The sequence below is a fragment of the Sitophilus oryzae genome, unplaced genomic scaffold, assembly GCF_002938485.1.
Source record: "Sitophilus oryzae breed Bouriz unplaced genomic scaffold, Soryzae_2.0 scaffold_1494_pilon_pilon, whole genome shotgun sequence".
In the NCBI taxonomy this organism is placed as follows: Eukaryota; Metazoa; Arthropoda; class Insecta; order Coleoptera; family Curculionidae; genus Sitophilus; species Sitophilus oryzae.
The window spans coordinates 1629363-1646759 of NW_022146163.1; the positions used below are offsets into that span (position 1 = coordinate 1629363).

Sequence of the window (17397 nt, forward strand, 5' to 3'; positions counted from 1 at the left end):
TTGTTTGTATTTAATTTAATATTTAGTAAGCTATTAAAAAGTATTAATTGTTTTATATCTAGTTTTTGCACTGTATCAAATAATATGTGTTGGTGTTCTTTTGTGTAATTTATATATTAATTTTAAAATTTTATTTTGTTGACGTTGCAATGCGTTGAAATTCTTTTCGGTCATATTACTCCATATATTCATTAAATATTTCATTCTTGAGGTAAACAGTGAGTGATATGAAGGTTTTCTCATGTTATTTGGTATCAATTTTTGAATTTTTATTAAAGCTGCAATTGTGCGTATATTTTCATTTTTCAGCTTTACTACATGAGCATCCCATTTCAAGTTATTTTGTATTTTTAACCCTAAATAGCTGATTGTTGATGTTTCTCGTAGAATATGGTTTTGTAGTTTTATTTGTAAGTTTAATTTTTGTTTTGTGGTTTTAAATATCATATATTCTGTTTTTAGCTCGTTTATGGTTAGGAGATTATTGTAGCACCATGTTTGTACTTTTTGCAGGTCTTTGTTGATGTTTGTTTCAAGGATGTTCTGATCTGTTCCTGTATACACTAAACATGTATCATCGGCATATCCATATATGACACCATTTAGTGCTAATTCGCAGAGATCGTTTGTATAAAGGATATACAGGAGAGGTGGTAGATTTCCTCCTCGCGGTATCTCATATGGCGCCATGGTAGTTTTACTTTCAATATTTTCCATGCAAATTTTTTGTGGTCGATTTTTTAAATAGCTTTCCGTTAGTTCTAGTATGTGTTGATTCAGCTTGTATTTTTGTAATTTTTCATTTAATTTGTTTATGTATAGTGTGAAAGAAACATAGCATCCCATGGTATCCCACAAAACTATATTTTCCTCGTATATACTTATCGTCTTTTGACCACTCTTTGCAAGTAGCTGCCATTTTAAATTAATAATTCTCTGCTAGAACTATCACAATACGAAACGTAATCGTATTTCAAAAGTAACTATCCGCTATTAAAAATAATATGTATACACTTGAGAGCAAATCGTTGCGAGTACACTATTGATAGTAAAATGAATATTCCCCGATAGGTAGTCGCAGACGTGTATCGACATGCCTGAACTACTATCGAGAGTTTCTCGCGCGAGTAATACTCTCAAATGGATATTTACCTTTCAGGTAAAACTGTCTTACCTTTAAAAAAAAACCGTCTGAGATACTGGCTTTTATCAAAACCCTGAGACTGTAGGATAAGTTAAAGTTATAACTAAGTTCGTGGTGATTAACTTCCCCCTCCCATACAATCTACAATCTAGACTAAATACGTCTTTTTAATAAGCTCTTCAGTAATACATACCGTACAATTGAAGCACTGACTGTGATAATTGTTGTTCAAAGCCTCAACCCAGCGATCGCCTGCTTCTACCGGGAAACCACAGGCAAAACATTTTGTCGTAAAAAGTTCATTCCAGTCTGAAATTATATCAATATTGTATTAAACCTCCAATTTTTATTTTTTAATATGTAGACTCACCATTTTCGCAATACGGATTACCATCTTCTAAGAAGAACGCTGCGTTGCCGAATAGTTTACCACAGTAGTAGCAGTTGAAGCATTCGGGGTGGAAGTTCTTTCCGATGGCTTTCAAACAATCCTGTAAAAAATCACATCAAAAAAATTAGATAGTTTTAACGTTACATTTTTACATCAGAATATGGAATTATTAAACACAAATAAATCTCCTTCGAGGCATAAACCAATAAATATACAGGGTGGTCCGAACTGTATTCCGGAAACTTCGGCAGCATATTCCGCATATAAAAATAAGTAAAAAACTTCATATAAATGCATGTCCTAAAAGGCTTAGTTTCGGAGATACAGGGTATAGAAGTTTCATTTTTTTTTCGATTTTTTCCAAATAATTTCCTTTTTTAAAGTAACGTCAATATTTAGATGAAAATTTGTGTCTGGGAGTATTTTGACATGAGAAATTTTATTTTGAAGTCAATATGACTCATATTTGTAGAAGGCGCCACCTACATGTGTTTTAACTGTTTTGAAGAGTAATAACTTTTCGTCAGTACCTGTATAAGACTACCGAGTGAAAAAATAATACATTTCCGTGATTTTTTACATAAAAAATGTCTCTTGGAAAAAAATCGTTACGTCAACCGTTTTCAAGATATTTAGAATGGAAATAGTCAATACAAGTCATTATTGACAAAAAATAAACACGTTGAGTAGATAGTTATTTGACTGAAATAATAAATTTGGGTTTTTTTTTAATTAATCATAATTTTTTCTGCGAAAAAATGATAATAAAACAGTTTTTCTTGAACATTTGGCACAAAAACATTTCAAGTTTATAATTTTAGTCTAATAACTATTTAATCAACATGTTTAATTTATGTCAATGATGATAGGTATTGATAATTGCGATTCCAAATATCTCGAGAACCATTACTTGTAGCGATTTTTACTAAGATACATTTTTTACGTAAAAAACGTCGTAAATGTATATTTTTTTACTCAGAATTTTTATACAGGTACGGACAAAAAGTTATTACTCTTCAAACAAATTTTAAAACACATGTAGGTGGCGCCCCCTAGAAAGAGGGGTCATATTAACATCAGAATCAAATTTCTCATGTCAAAAAACTCCCAGTCACCAATTTTCATCCAAATATTGACATTACTTCATACATTATTTGGAAAAAATCGAAATAAAAATAAAAGTTTTACACCCTGTATCTCCGCACTAACTAAGCATTTGAGGACATACATTTATACGAACTTTTTTACTTATTTTTATCTGCAGAATACGCTGCCAAAGTTTCCGGAGTACAATTCGGACCACCCAGTATATATTTATACAGGGTGTCCCAGAAATAAGTGCAAATATTTTAACTGGTAGCATAGTTCAACCCCAGAAACACGCCTATGAGTTTTTTTTACAAAAAAAAAAAATGAAAATTCGAAAATTTTTGAAAAATTTTTTGGAAATTTTTTTAGTTTTTAGTTAAAAAACATAATTTCTTGATAATATGGCAACATAGGTAGTAGAGTAGTAGACTAAATTTATAAGAAAGAAAACCCACAGAAGATCTTGCGGTTCTCAAAATTTTAACAAAAAATATTTTTTTATCAAATTTTCAAAGTGAAATAAAAAGTTATTACACTGGAACTGCGGACCCTGAAAGATAGATTAAGTTTTTACCTACCTCTAACTTAGAAAAAGTTTAGTATGTGAGAAATAATTTAAAAATGAAACTTAGAAGATCTAGCTAGGAGAAATCTAGTAAAAATATATTAAAATTAAATAACTGGACGTGCGTTTTGCTTGTCGTCTATCTAGACGAACTTTTAATTATGGATTTTTATAGGTACACAATAATTGTACTTACAGTTTTAATTTTAGCGTTACATTTTGAACAGGGTGGTGCGAGGTACTGTTCAAAACAGTACTCGCAGTACAACTGTCCTTGTTCCTCTACAAATCCTAGGTCTTGCAGTGAGCGTTTACAGGAAGGAGTTGCGCAGACGAAGTGTTGAGGGCACCAAATTTTTCCTAAAGCGGTAATGAACGGTCCCCTAATAAAACAAGCAGATGTATTAGTTTCGGCAGGAAAATAGGTCTAATCAGTATAATAATTTTTTTCTTTAAATTTCTTGTCTAATTCTTGATTGTCATTATGATTTTATATGTTTTTTTAAACACTATGTCAATTTTAAAACTTCCCACCCTTAATATCTTTCTTGCAGTTAAAAATATGAAAAATCGGAAATACACGTCAATTTTATTTGTAAGGGGGACACTTTAAATGAATATTTTTAGCCATTTTCTTTCAACCTCCTAGGAGGGGTAGATGTCACCCTTACGATCTTAAATGGGAATAGGGGTCAGTAGTACATCGTTTTAAAAGGCGTTTAATTCTCTTTTCAATGTTATCCTACTTTGTTGCTTTTTATCCAGAGGTTTCCAAACAATCGCGTTTCAAAGTTGCAAAAACAATTAATCATGCTTGCAATGAGATTTTGGTTTTCACGCTAGTATGTACAGAAAAATTATTGAAATGGGTCTCCTTGTAGTACAAATGATTAGAAGGTTAGGTGGCAATATGCTAATATCTTAATATGCTTCAAGAGACTATTGATCTTCTTATCACCCAAGAGCTAGAAACTCAAATTGAAGCAGAGGGTAATCCAGTTTTACAGGAGGATTTGTTAACATTCCAGTAGGACGGTGCTCCACCTCATTATTTTCTTCCGGTCCGATAGTGGTTAAACGATAGATATCCGGGTATATGGATTGGCAGAAGGGGACCAATTGAATAGCCTACAAAATTACCGGATTTAACACCTGCAGACTTCTTTCTTTGGTTTGGTTTGGTTTGGTTGGATCTTAAATCTATTGTTTATAAAACACAACCTACTGACATTGATGATCTTAAAAGGCCAATTATATCAGCAGAATGCTGGTAAATTCTCGGTGAAATTTTCCGAAATGTTAGGGAAGAGTTTGAAAACAGACTTTATTATTGTTTACTGGAAAATGGACAACATTTTGAACAACTTATAGGATAGGGCGTAAGTGGTGTAACCTAATCTTCTAATCATTTGTAATACAAGGAGATCCATTGCAATAATTTTTGTGTAAATACTAGTCTGTAAACCAAAATCTCAATGAAGGCGTGTTGGTGTTTCTGCAACTTTAAAACGCGATTTTTCGGAAACCTCTGGACAAAAGGCAAGAAAGTAGAAACCACTGAAAAGAGAATTAAATGCCCTTTAAAATGATGTGCCACTTGATCCCCATTCCCATTTAAGATTTTAAGGCTGATATCTACCCCTCCTAGGGGGTTGAAGCTAAAAATATTAATTTAAAGTGTCCCCCTTACAGATAAAATTGACGTGTCATTTCGGTTTTTCTTATTTTTAACTGCATGAAATATATTAAGGGTGGGAAGTTTTAAAACTGACACAGTGTATATTTTAAATGAGGATTATTATTTTTTCTCAGAAATTTAAAAATCTTTTTGGTTGGCATCTGCACTGGGTTGCAGCTGAATACAGACAGCAATAAAATAATTAATTACCTGAGTTTCAGTTGCAGAAATCTAGATAAAAATATTTTCACAATAAGATCGAAAATTAGAGATATCCCTTGAGCTTAGGTAAAGCATATTTTTTCTGTTAATAATTGACAACATTTGTTTCGTTTCCATACAGTACCTTATCCTCAGAGCTTATTGATTTTAACCTGACCTGCTTCAGTGCCATTGTCGAAATCTTATACCGGGTGCGTCTCAAAACTGGTTCACCCCTAAAACTTTTTTATTTTTTCATGTAAAAAGTAGATTTGGTATGTAATTTTTTAATTTGGTTATAAATAAGAATTGATTGACGTATTCAGTTGTTTTTAGTCGCTTCCTGTTTTACCGGAAATGACGACAACTTTTCATTTTTAAATGGCACTCTCGCAATATTTCTAAATGACACATGAATAGAATGAGATATCATATAACAACTGTTTACCTATCGTATTTTACATTTTAATCTGGAGGAAAAGCATTGGAAAAATAGATTTGATCGTCTAACCTTTTTCGTGTCTTGTTCTAGCAGTAAAGTTAAAAGATGCCCAAATCGTATTTTTAATCATATTCAGTGGCGGCTCGTAGTTATTATTGTAGGGAGGTCAATATCGAAACATATTGCGTCGATTTTTTTTAAGGCGCGACCAAATTTAATTGGTTTCTTTCAAGGAACTTGTACGTTTAGTTATAGGAAAATAAATCTAAAAATAAATACAAATTATGTTAAAATGAAACCTACCCTTACATTTTTAAACAGGTGGTCACTAAAAATCCAGTCAATGTTTTTTACACAAATTTTCCACGGTAGGATTTAAAAGACACTTAAATAATGTCACAAAAATATAAATACATATATACACATACACATTTCTAAAAGTTTTATTTCACATTTTTTTTATATTTTAAGTCAATTCTTTCTCTAAACGTTTTTCGAAATTTAAGCAATTGTTTTCTTTTATTCTAACCGCACGATTTTACAAACTAAACACCATATGTTGTCTATTTGAAAATATCTATTCCAGAATCAGTCAACAAGAGTTCATCATTTATCCAGAACCAGAAAATTATGAATTATTACTTATTACCTACACAAATTTCACGCTGCATCTAAAACTCTGGCCTACGACAAAGCTACGGCAACTGAAACTAATTTTTTTTCGATATTAAAAATTTCAATGTTGATTTTCATTGACTAAACCAAACATTATACGCGATACGCGATAAACGATACAAAAACCTAGGTTGTTTTATAATTTGAGTTTTTATAAACACCCAAACTGCCCCAACGGCAAAATTTTTCAAACGATATGACTGAAATCCCGAAATATATTTATATAGAAATAATGCACTCGATATTTCTTAATCAACTATATTGATTCTCAACTAATAAACAATATTACCAATTACAATAACAAGCTGGGGTTTCTCAACAAAACAAAAACCGCCACTTTTTATATCGTCTGTCAGTAAACTACCAAATACAAGTGTGTATAAAGTTTAACAAAAAGTAAACTTTACAAATCCTTTTATGAACGACGTGGTCAATTGGCAGTATAAACTATATCTATCGCACCTTAACCCATTATATTTTCTATATAGTATACCTTACCTTGTTGGCGTCACGAGCCGCGCACTTTAAGTTTAATACGTGTAAAACATAGCGGGAAAGAAGGACAAAATAAAATTTTGACCGGCAGTAGAGAAAATGGGTTATATAAAATGTTTTCAACCGAAAATTGCACAAATTGGGAATAGTTTTTAATATTTTAGGATGAAAAAAATTGATTTACAAAAAGTATAATTTAAATAAGTTTTTCTAAATTTCTCCTGATTTTTTTTTGGGGGGGGGGCATTGACCATTTGACCTCATGGTCAAGCTGATCATATTTAAATTTTTTCAAATGAAACAAAGGTGGCTCATTAGCATATTTGGAAAAGGCATTTTTTCGAATATTTTGATATCACATACTTGCTATTTCGAGTAAATTTTTCTTTTTTTTGACATAGCCATTGACTCTCTAATGTGAAATTAAAAATATTATTTTTTTTTAACCGAAAATGTCAAATGTTGAGATATAAGCTGTCACTCTATCATAGACAAACAAATAAAAAGGGACTGGCAAATTAAATGGCAAAGAGAGGGATAACGTTCCTGTAGCGCAACTCAGAACGCAAAATTTCGTTCTATTTATGTTGATCTGCGCATTGCGTCTATTGGGCCCACTGTCTCATTCTAATATAACAAGAGAGAAAGAAGCAGCCATATAAAACGTAATTTCGAAGTAGAAATTAGAACAATCGCCTTTCGTTTTCGACATCATGACAACCAAGATGACAACATCATGACAATTCGTCATGTTTGTTAATTTTTCTTTTGGTGATTTATCATTTTTTCTAAACTCTCCACTTTATTGACTTATGAATATGGATAAGGAACACATTCCTTTGTTCCATATAGGTATTTATATTTTGTTATTTATAATTTTAGGTTATACTATTTGCTATTTTATTTGCTGCAGGAGTCAGTATCATCTATTTTTTATATGTATTGGTGCCCCCTTTCTCTGCTAGATATGTTAAAGACACCCGGTAAAATAAAAGTAAGTAGTTATATTTATCATCTTATTAAGAAAAAAGTAGAAGTAGTAGTGTCAAAAATATTTCGAACCTCTCTTAACATAATAAATTAATACAATTAATTTTTTTCATTTTTTGGGTAGGTAGTTTATAGCTGGTTAGCTGGTTTATAGTAACTAGAAACTTTATTAATATACCTATTTTACTTTTGTTTTAGGATTAAAACTGAACTTAAAAATGGTTCAGGATGAGATTTTTAATGCCCTTTAAAAAAATTGGCCGATCGTTTCCTGCAACAGTCAGTTCTTCTGCATTTAAAATTGGTAGGTGGGTAGAATAAACACTGTTATTTTTTGTTATTATATTATAAAAAGTTTATTTATTGTTATGTATAAATAAATATGTTAATAAAACAGTACAATTTTTGCTTTTTTTATAATTTCCCTTATAATAGTAGTATTCTTTCGTTCTGAAAGAAACTGCAAATTTTCACTTACACTGATTTATTCCCTACACCGCGTTCCCTTTACGTGGTATAGGGAATAAATCAGTTTATGTGAAAATTTTCAGTTTCAGAATGAAAGAATACTACTAATAATGACTAATTTAAATTTTCCGCTAGCCAGAATGTGCGATAATGTCTTATGATACGTTTTATACCTATCTCTTTCTTTTTCATATAAAGCACACATAATAAAGAAAGATAGCAATAAAGACGTACGTCCTGCCATGGTCCTGCTAATTGGTTTCAAAATTGTTATTCTGAGTTGCGCTACGGGAACGCGGTCCCACTCTTTACCATGAGATTTGTCAGTCTCTTTTTATTTGTTTGTCTATGCACTCTATTCAGAATGTCATTTTCTATCAAATAAAGCAAAAAAATATCGGGGATTCGGTTTAACAGGATTCCGGTGAAACAGGATGTGACCGAAAACAATTGAATACGTCAATCCTGATTTAAGTCACGTAACATACCAACTCTCGCTTTTTCGTTTGAAAGGGTAAAAAAATTATAGGGGCGAGCCGTTTTTGAAAAACACCCGGTATATTTTACAATATTTAAATAAATCATTGTAATTTACCTAACAATTTCTTGTTGGCATTTCCAGCAAACCGGTATCACATTAGGATCGATATTGTTGCTTTCCAACTTTGTTTCCTCCACTGTCGAATTCGAAATATTTACTTTCCTAACATCCTCATGCGTTACTGTGTTGCGTGTAAAAGTCAAGTGATCGGGCAAGTTATTTTCAGTGACAATTTTATCATCTCTGTTATTATTATTATTATTGACTGGAATAATCAATTCAGATTTGACTCTCTTCACGTCATTTTCAATCCTCGTTTGAACGTTGTTAATAACGAAATTCAGTCGAGGACTTTGAGTTTCTGATAAGTTAACCCTCTTAAGTTTGGGCATAAGAGACTTGTTAATTTCTTCAATGACTTTTTCTTTGGCCATTTCAAGAGATTTTCGACTTTTTGAGCTGGAAGTGGAGGAGTACGATGAAAAATCTGAATTTGGAGACGAGCCGTGAGAATCTAGTTGGTTTGGAGAGTTTACCGAGGAATGAGGAATGGTGATATTGATTTCACTGTAAACTGGCACTGATGCGATCGCTGTAGGTAAAGTGTGGCAAGTTTCATCCGGGTTGGAACGAATTTCCGATTGGTTAGTGTGAAACACTATACTGGCATGCTCTAAAACAAAACACACCAAAAAAAACATGCAAAAGAAAACGAGTTTGTTAATAAAATAAAAAAAAACGCATAAAATACAACATAATCATGAATAAGAATTGGTTAAATTGTAATTTTCTGCATATGGAATGTTAAAATTTTGTTTATTGGAAAAACAAAGACACTTATTTTCTGTAATTACTCGTACAGACAACTATTAGTGCTGTAATTTTTATTTTGATATCGGCCTTTCGAAATCATATACAGGGTGTTTCAAAAAACATGTGCCATCTCTCGTGGGGAGATTCCTCACGTAAAAATAAGACTTATCTTTCATATGAACATAGATACGATTCTGCTTTGTTTCGTAGCTACAGGGTGATAAAATCTTAATAATCTTTCGATTTATTATAATTTTCTTCCAAGTACTTTTAGTGATTTGAATGGAATTTCGAGGGTAAAAGTTACTATATATGTTACTTATTTTAATGCTAAAAAAAGTGTCGATACTCAGGGACGTGTCATCAGGGAGGTGCATATGGATTATCACAGGGATACTTAAAAAAAACATATGCGCCACTGACTTTTTTTCTTTTGATATCAAAATTGTGTAGGCCGTTTAATGCCAATTAAAAGTCGTCTCTTAATATTTTGCCCATTTCGGCCTCCTTGATGAGATAAACGCAATTTTATTAATCACAATTAATAAAATTGAAATAAAAATAAAATTAGTAAGTTATATAATTTACCTAATTTATTATTAAATGTTACTAAAATACTGTTAGTTATTATTACTATTAGTCCAACATACAGCAATTTAAATTATTTTTAAAAAAACCTAATTTTAAAAAGTTTTAACATCCTTTAACTTTAAAACTATACATTTCCATACCCATGTTTATAGGAACTTTTTTTCATATTTTTTTGATGGGAATCAATGAGTACTTATTTAAAACTTTTGCAAGTTAATGATATTAACATTTTTTAAAGGTTGCTATTAGACTTGGATCAAGGCAAATTAAAAAAATTCAAGAGACAACTTATAATCAGTATTAAACTGCTTACACTATTTCGCTACCAAGAGAAAAAGTCAGTGGCGTTTTTTTTAGAAAAATATTCCAGTGATAACCCATATGCACGTCCCTGGTGAATATGTCGACACTTTTATAGGCTTTAAAATATGTCGCATTTACAGTAACTTTTACCCTCAAAATTTCATGCAAAACGCTAAAAGTACTTGGAAGGAAATTATAATAAATTGAAAGGTCACTAAGATTTTAACACCCTATAGCTATGAAACACAGCAGAATCGGACCTATGTTGATATGAAAAATAAATCTTATTTTTACATGAGGAATCTCCCGAGAGATGGCACATATTTTTGAGACACCCTGTATATTCTTGATCAATAAGGGAAATTCTTTATTTTGTTTTATTTTTATTTTAAAATATTTTTAAAAATGTATTTTAATGTTTCCTATTTATATTTGCAATATCTGTAAAACTCGAAAAACCACAAACAGTTCTACAGGGTGTATCTTAAATAAAAGCAAATATTTTCAGACCTGGTAGATCTCGATAAAAGAAACATATTTTCTCTTTACCGTTTTTCAAATAAGTTAAAAATAACCGAGGTATTTTACTTTGAAAATAAAATAAAAAATGATTTTTGCTTAAATTTTGAGAAACACTGGATCCATTCTGGATTTTCTTTCTTGTAAATTTATTCTACTGCCTATGTTATCATATTATCAAGATATTATGTTTTTTAACTGATAATTAAAAAAATTCAATATTTAAAAAAAATCTAAATTTTTTAAGTCAAAATATCCTAATAACCCCTAAAAATATTTACATTTCTTTAAGACTCACCATATTTTATTGAAATGTCGTAGAATCGAAAAAAAAGTATGGCGTTGGAATTGGCTGAAATATGAACATTGTTGTGATTTTATATGATAAATGTCATCAACAGCCATTTCCAAGCCAACTTTACGCCGTTTTTTTCCTCATCATATAGTACCCAATATGCTATTAGTAGATAATCTGACACTCAAAAAAAAACATAAAAACAAAGCTCTCCGAAAAGAAACTACCACACAACACCAAACACAGTAACTACCTTATCTGACCGTGACAATGTCCGCACAATGGTACCCTGGGACCACTCAACGATCCAGTGTTCAGCACCCCTCTGCCCCTGTTAGGCGCCACCTTGATACCACCCGCTTGTCTTCCTTTGCCAGAACCTACAGTGGGTTTAGGAACATTGGGTTTGGTAACGTTTTGACTAGGTTTTTGGCTAGCACATGGCGGCTGCACGTGCTTAATAGAAGCAAGTGACCCGGGAGGATAAACATGACGGACAGGAGGTTGAACAGGACAACTGGAAGGAATTCGAGATGACTGGTTTTGATTGGTATCTGAATTTTGACACGATAACTTTTGAGATGCTTCTTGCAAGGTGTTTTGAGTGTTAAGCTTCTCAGACTCTTGCTGAGACATGAGTAGTTCTTTAGATTCAAAAGACAAATGTCGAGGATTGGTAACGTGAAATGATTGAGCAGTGGGTCCTTCGACTAAAGGAACATTAACTTTTGAAAAAGGCCTCCGGTTTACTGAAGTAACGTTTTTCTCGATTTGAATATTAGTTTCTTTATGACTCTTCTCATATTCTTCAGTTACAATTTTCTTTCTTTGAACCTGAGTTATCCCGTCAGCAGATCTTTCAACGGTCTGTGATTGAGAATGCCGTTCTGCAGCTAGTTGTTCTTGGTGAGACTTCTCAGATATATTTGTCGTCGATATCCTGTCTGAACTTTTAGCAACTTGACATTCCTGCTTTTGAGCGTCAGTTATTTGCAAACGCTGTTTCTCGCAGCTATCTACCTGTTGTTGAACTTTACCAGTCTGCACACACGCTTGAGCACTCGATAATGGATAAGCAACGTTCTGACTGACTTGACTAATATCAGCTGCATGTCCTGAAACTTCCTCATGACTCTTATAACCTGATAAATATGTCTTAACGTTTTCTTTTGCTTGTTGTATTTTAAAATCTTGAGGTGTAGGAAGAGGTCTGGAAGATTGTAACGGATTGGGAGGAGGTCCTTCAGCAGGGGATTTAGCTCGTTCCTGTCTTCTCGAAGGGAACGGCGAAGGACTACGACTGCGCGCTTCAGGATGAGGACTGGGGGATCTGGAGATTTCCGGAGTAGTAGGATCCAAAACGTTTGATCCGACAGCAGAGTGAAATTGCGCTACCAAATTGTCCTGGTAATAAGGAAGTAGAGGTGGAGCTTTGTTGATCATGCTCGGAGTAATCGATCTGGGTCTAGGAGAAAATGTAGTACTGGGTGGTTTTTCAGAAACGGGTTGAAAGTGAACTGAGGGTGATGGGTTCATAGCTTCACTCGGGTCTATGTTAATAATAGGTTTTGGAGGCAAAGCCTCTTGTTGGATGGAAATTCCTTGAACCGTTTTCTGTGTAGTGGAGACTTCAGCAATCTTCTGCTGTTCGCGCTCTCTCTTCTGCTCTTCCAATCTCTGCTGAGCTTTCTGGCGTTTCTCCATTAAGATCAAATCCGCCTCAGCTGTAGCTTTTAAATCCATCTGATAACTGGGAAGTGTCTCAGGCTTATGTAACAACGTAGTAACTGGCAATGGTTTAACTTGAATAACTTCTTCAGCTTGCTTCTGTACATCTTGTTTTTGCACATCTCTCTTTTGTATATATTGTTGTTTAGTTTCCATGCTCGTTTTTTCTTGTCGTTTCATCATTTCCTCTGATCCAGACTTTTCTTCAATAATTTTTTGCTTAGTAATCTTTGCTGGTCTCTCTTCGACTGTTGCAATATAAGAAATAGGTGTTTGTGGTTTTGGAGGAGGAGTTGGAACCGGCGGGGTGGTGCAAACTTCTATAGAAAACTGTGAATGATCGGTCTTGTTCTTAAACGAGCAAGAGAATCCTTGAAATAAAGGTGCAAAAGTGCCTGGGTTTGATTGTGCTTCTTGGGTTATAATTTGCTGAGTGATCTGACCAGGTTGCATGGTTTCTTCTTCGATTATTCTTGTTTCTTTGCTTTTAGTTGCTTTACGCATTTCTTCCAATTCCGTTTCTGATTTAATTCTCTCTTCGATAACTGCCGGAGCGTAATAACTAGGAGGCTTCGGCTCCTGTGTGTTCATTTTAAACGATTGAGGCAATTCTTCAGGTTTTAAAGGCTTCACGAGGTGAGATCTATCGATATTGTATGCGCTTTCTTTCATACTTTTGGTTTCTTCTGAAGTACTACTATATTCGGTTGATAATGGCGTATAGGATCTGTCAGGTGCTGTTGTTAGAGCAGATCTCATATCAAGCTTCTCGCCAGGTCTAGGGAGTTCATCTAGAAGTTTATCCAAAGCATCTTTAGGCTTTTTCTTAACCGGTGGCGGTGTTAACGGTACTCCACCAGCCGGAGTAAATGGCCTGTCCGGTGCAATTTCTAGAGCTTTCGTAAAAGGACTTTTTGGTTTGGATATCGGTGGTTTTTCCAACTTTTTTGGTTCCTCCTCCTTTTTTACAGGAAGGATTGGATGTTCTGGAGGAAAATACGGTTCGGTCTGTTCAGGAAGGGGAACTGGATCTAAGATGCTTTGACTTTGAGGATTGAAAGGTTGTGCTGGTGCGATTGTTAGAGCTGATCTCATAGGACTGGGTGCTCCTCTTGAAGGAATTCGGACAAATGTGTCAGAATCTGGAGCAGTAGTACGGACAGCCTGTGTTAGAGACGATTCCCATCTTTGAGAAACGGTGTTCTGTACTCTGTTTACATTTTGAAATTCGATAGTATTGGGTGTATATTGTGTCGGTCTTCTCAATTCGCAAGCTTCTATATTTTCTATACATCTGGCTTTGGTGCAAGTCTCCTTGCAAGTTTCGACTTTCTTACCGATATCTAGAGACGGAGTAGCAAGCATCGGAGAAGACTTTATCACATTTTCTACAAGTTTTTGCGTGTCTAAAGTATCAGAGAGTAATTCTACGCACTCCACAGCGCTTCTTCTACCTGAGAAACATAATTCTTCGGAGTAAAACGAAGTAGTTTCGTCCATATTGACGTCTTCGAGCTCTTCGCTGAAGTACTCGCTTTCAAACTTTGATTGTTTTTTTCTTTTCTCTACAAGTTCAGTCTCAACTTTGGAGGGAGGAGGGTAAAATAAGGGACAAGCTGTGGGGAGGTCGGAGTCTTGCTGGGGAGGCCAAACAATGCTAGTGCTGCGCCCTTACGATGCGATATCACACAAGATCAAACACAAAAACAAAGGAAGAGGTGAAACAAATAAAGCAAAAAAGAAAAGAAAAAATGTTAGAGCTGCTTAGTAGTAAAAATCGCCACAAAATAGTATAACTATGGTATGTTTAGATTTTGTTTAAAGCAATTATTCGTGAAATGCAGTGTCCTGTAAAAACTAGGTATGTTTATTTACAACTAATTAAAATTATGGGTGTATTGTGTATGATGACTGACGATGAATTGTATATCAACGTAGCTACAAAATATTTCTTTTTACTAATTTTTTATTAATAAAATTCCGATAAAAATAAAAAGGTTTTTTTAAATATTTTTTTACTTGTAGTATCTATAATTTTATTAATATTTTTAGGATTATCATCTATTAAATATTAAATAGGAATACTAAAAGACCAGACCATTTGTAGTTTTATTAACAATTATAAGAAAGAATAGTTAAGAAATAAATTTTAATTAATATGTATATAAATAATATCGTATGAGAAACTTGTATAATTAAGGTGTATTGGAGTAGCTTTTATATTTTGGTTTAAATTTTTGTTAAGCAGAAATAATTTAAAAATCGTGAAGTCTCTATACAGGGTCCGGCAATAGTGCGTCGGGCATCGTACCTCCTAGAATAAAAAACTTGAGAATTTTCTTTAAGTGCAATTCTAAAATATATGTACCAGGATGTATTTCAGGAAAATATTTTAACTTCTATAGGGTGGCTCAAAAAAGTGTGAGTGGACCTGGATGATTTTTTTAAATGGAACACGCTGTATATTATTGCATTTTTGGCTTCCTTTCAGATCACTTTACATAACCTTAAGATATGAATAAATATATTTCGATATTCTCTGTCCTTTTTTTGTATCTTATTTTATATATTTCTTTAAAACATTTCTTATTTTTAACATAGAACTAAATTCAAACCAAAAAACAAAGTCTACTCCAAGACTAAACTAAAATATGTTTTTTTTACATTATAAAATATTATTATGTCAAATGAACGCGTACACAATAGAAAATTATTGGTTTCAATCAGGCCAATATAAGAGTGAGTTGTATATTGTTAGAATTTCAAAAAAAACTTTGGAAATGCCATAATTTAGCAAGCAAATTTTTTAAAAAGCTTGTTTAATCCAATACTAAGGAAAAGGGCCTAGGCTTGGAATTAAAAGACCAATCTGTAATAGAAAAAAGATCGATATTGACCTTGTGTTTTTGGTTATACTATTTTAGGAAACTATTATCGATTTCGCAAATCTATTCAGAGAGGCAGTTGTATAAGTATTGGAATACGATGAATACATGAAGCTAATTAACTTTTTAAAATGCTTGCAGTGACAACGAATACCAATCAAGGTCTATGGAAAAGCAATGCGATGGGTCAGTACACTTGAAAAGAGATTACTATACTGTCTATCACAAAACATTGTCATTTGAGATAACTAAAATAAGTTGAAGAAAATTTCTATAGAATTTATAAAACATCTTTCAGACCTAGTTTCCTTGGTCTAGAGTAAAAGTGGACCAAATCCATTATTTATTTTTAATATTCACTGACCCGCATCAAAAACATGCAATTCAAAGTTCAATATATTTTGATCTAGTGGGTTCATTTTGATGATTTTTTAAGCAGTTTGAAGCTTAATTATTTGGCTTTTTAGCCTCTCATTAAATTAGAAAATAAAGTCATTTCTGTTTTGGAAAGTCTTAAATCTATATTTCTTTTTACGTAATTAAGAATGACAACAAAAATAAATGTAGATTTAAGAGTTTCCTATACAGTATCCAGCTCGAAGGACCAAAAAAAAATGTAGATGGGCTAGACAATTATATCATAGATAATTATAAACATGCCTTTTAAAGTTACTTTTGAATGTAAAAAAAATAAAAATTAAAAAAAATTATTTTCTTTAATAATATTTTCTTTCATTTAAATTAAAAAAAAAACATTGATCCTTCGAGCCGGATAAATCCGAACATAGTAAACTTTCGAAATTAAAAAAAGTTATTTTTTTCAATTTTTCTTTTTTTGTATTTTTATTTTCTATACTGTCCCCGGATTGTCTTTACAAAAGGAAAAACTTTTTTATTATTGACATTTTGAGAAAAATGTATTCTTAATAAAAATTTTTGCTTGTTCTAAAATGGTTAATCCCGTTTATACTTACAGTAGCACAAAATTTATTTAGTTCAACGCTACGAAAAGGGTAATAATAGTTATCGAAAAATGTGATACTTTAGTAACAGCAAAAAATATGACGTTAATCAAAATTAAAAATAACCATCTATAAAAGAACGATATCGAAATTATATGACCATAGAAACGCCGCCGCCGTTTGATTTTTAAGACTTGTTTGATGTTTTTTTTAATTTTTTCTAAAACAGTATGGCAACTTGAAAAAGTAATGTGGAAATAACCATTTTTGAACAAGCAAAAATTTTTATAAAGAATAAATTTTTCTCCACATGTCAATAACAACAATGTTTTTCCTCTCATGAAGACAATCCGTGGACATACACAAAGTTGCATCTAAATGATCGTAAATTGACAGGCTGTCTAATGATTAGGCTGTGCTATTACAAACCCCGGTTTTCTAATATACCTAAATTGTGTATACAATGACAATATCTTGTAACTTAATACACAGATATTCAATTTAAAAAATCGTTGAAACTTTCGAGGCTATTCCATACATATAGGAAAACTTAAAAGAGTAGATAATACAGATAATATAACTTAGTATTCTTAATAAAAATAATAAGTGATCAGATTTGAAA

General features: G+C 32.4%; 1 protein-coding gene across 5 annotated transcripts in view; it reads right to left on the reverse strand.

Moving 5' to 3' along the window:
• Positions 1–17397, reverse strand: part of LOC115877486 (PDZ and LIM domain protein Zasp-like) — a 129247-nt gene that overhangs the window by 3756 nt on the left and 108094 nt on the right. For all 5 annotated transcript variants that reach the window (XM_030893666.1, XM_030893669.1, XM_030893665.1 and 2 more), the window contains 4 exons: positions 11454–14598; positions 3386–3572; positions 1515–1635; positions 1338–1453 (listed from right to left, as the gene is read on the reverse strand). In XM_030893666.1, coding sequence (XP_030749526.1) covers positions 1338–1453; positions 1515–1635; positions 3386–3572; positions 11454–14598 — 3569 coding nt within the window. The remainder of the gene's footprint in view (positions 1–1337; positions 1454–1514; positions 1636–3385; positions 3573–11453; positions 14599–17397) is intronic.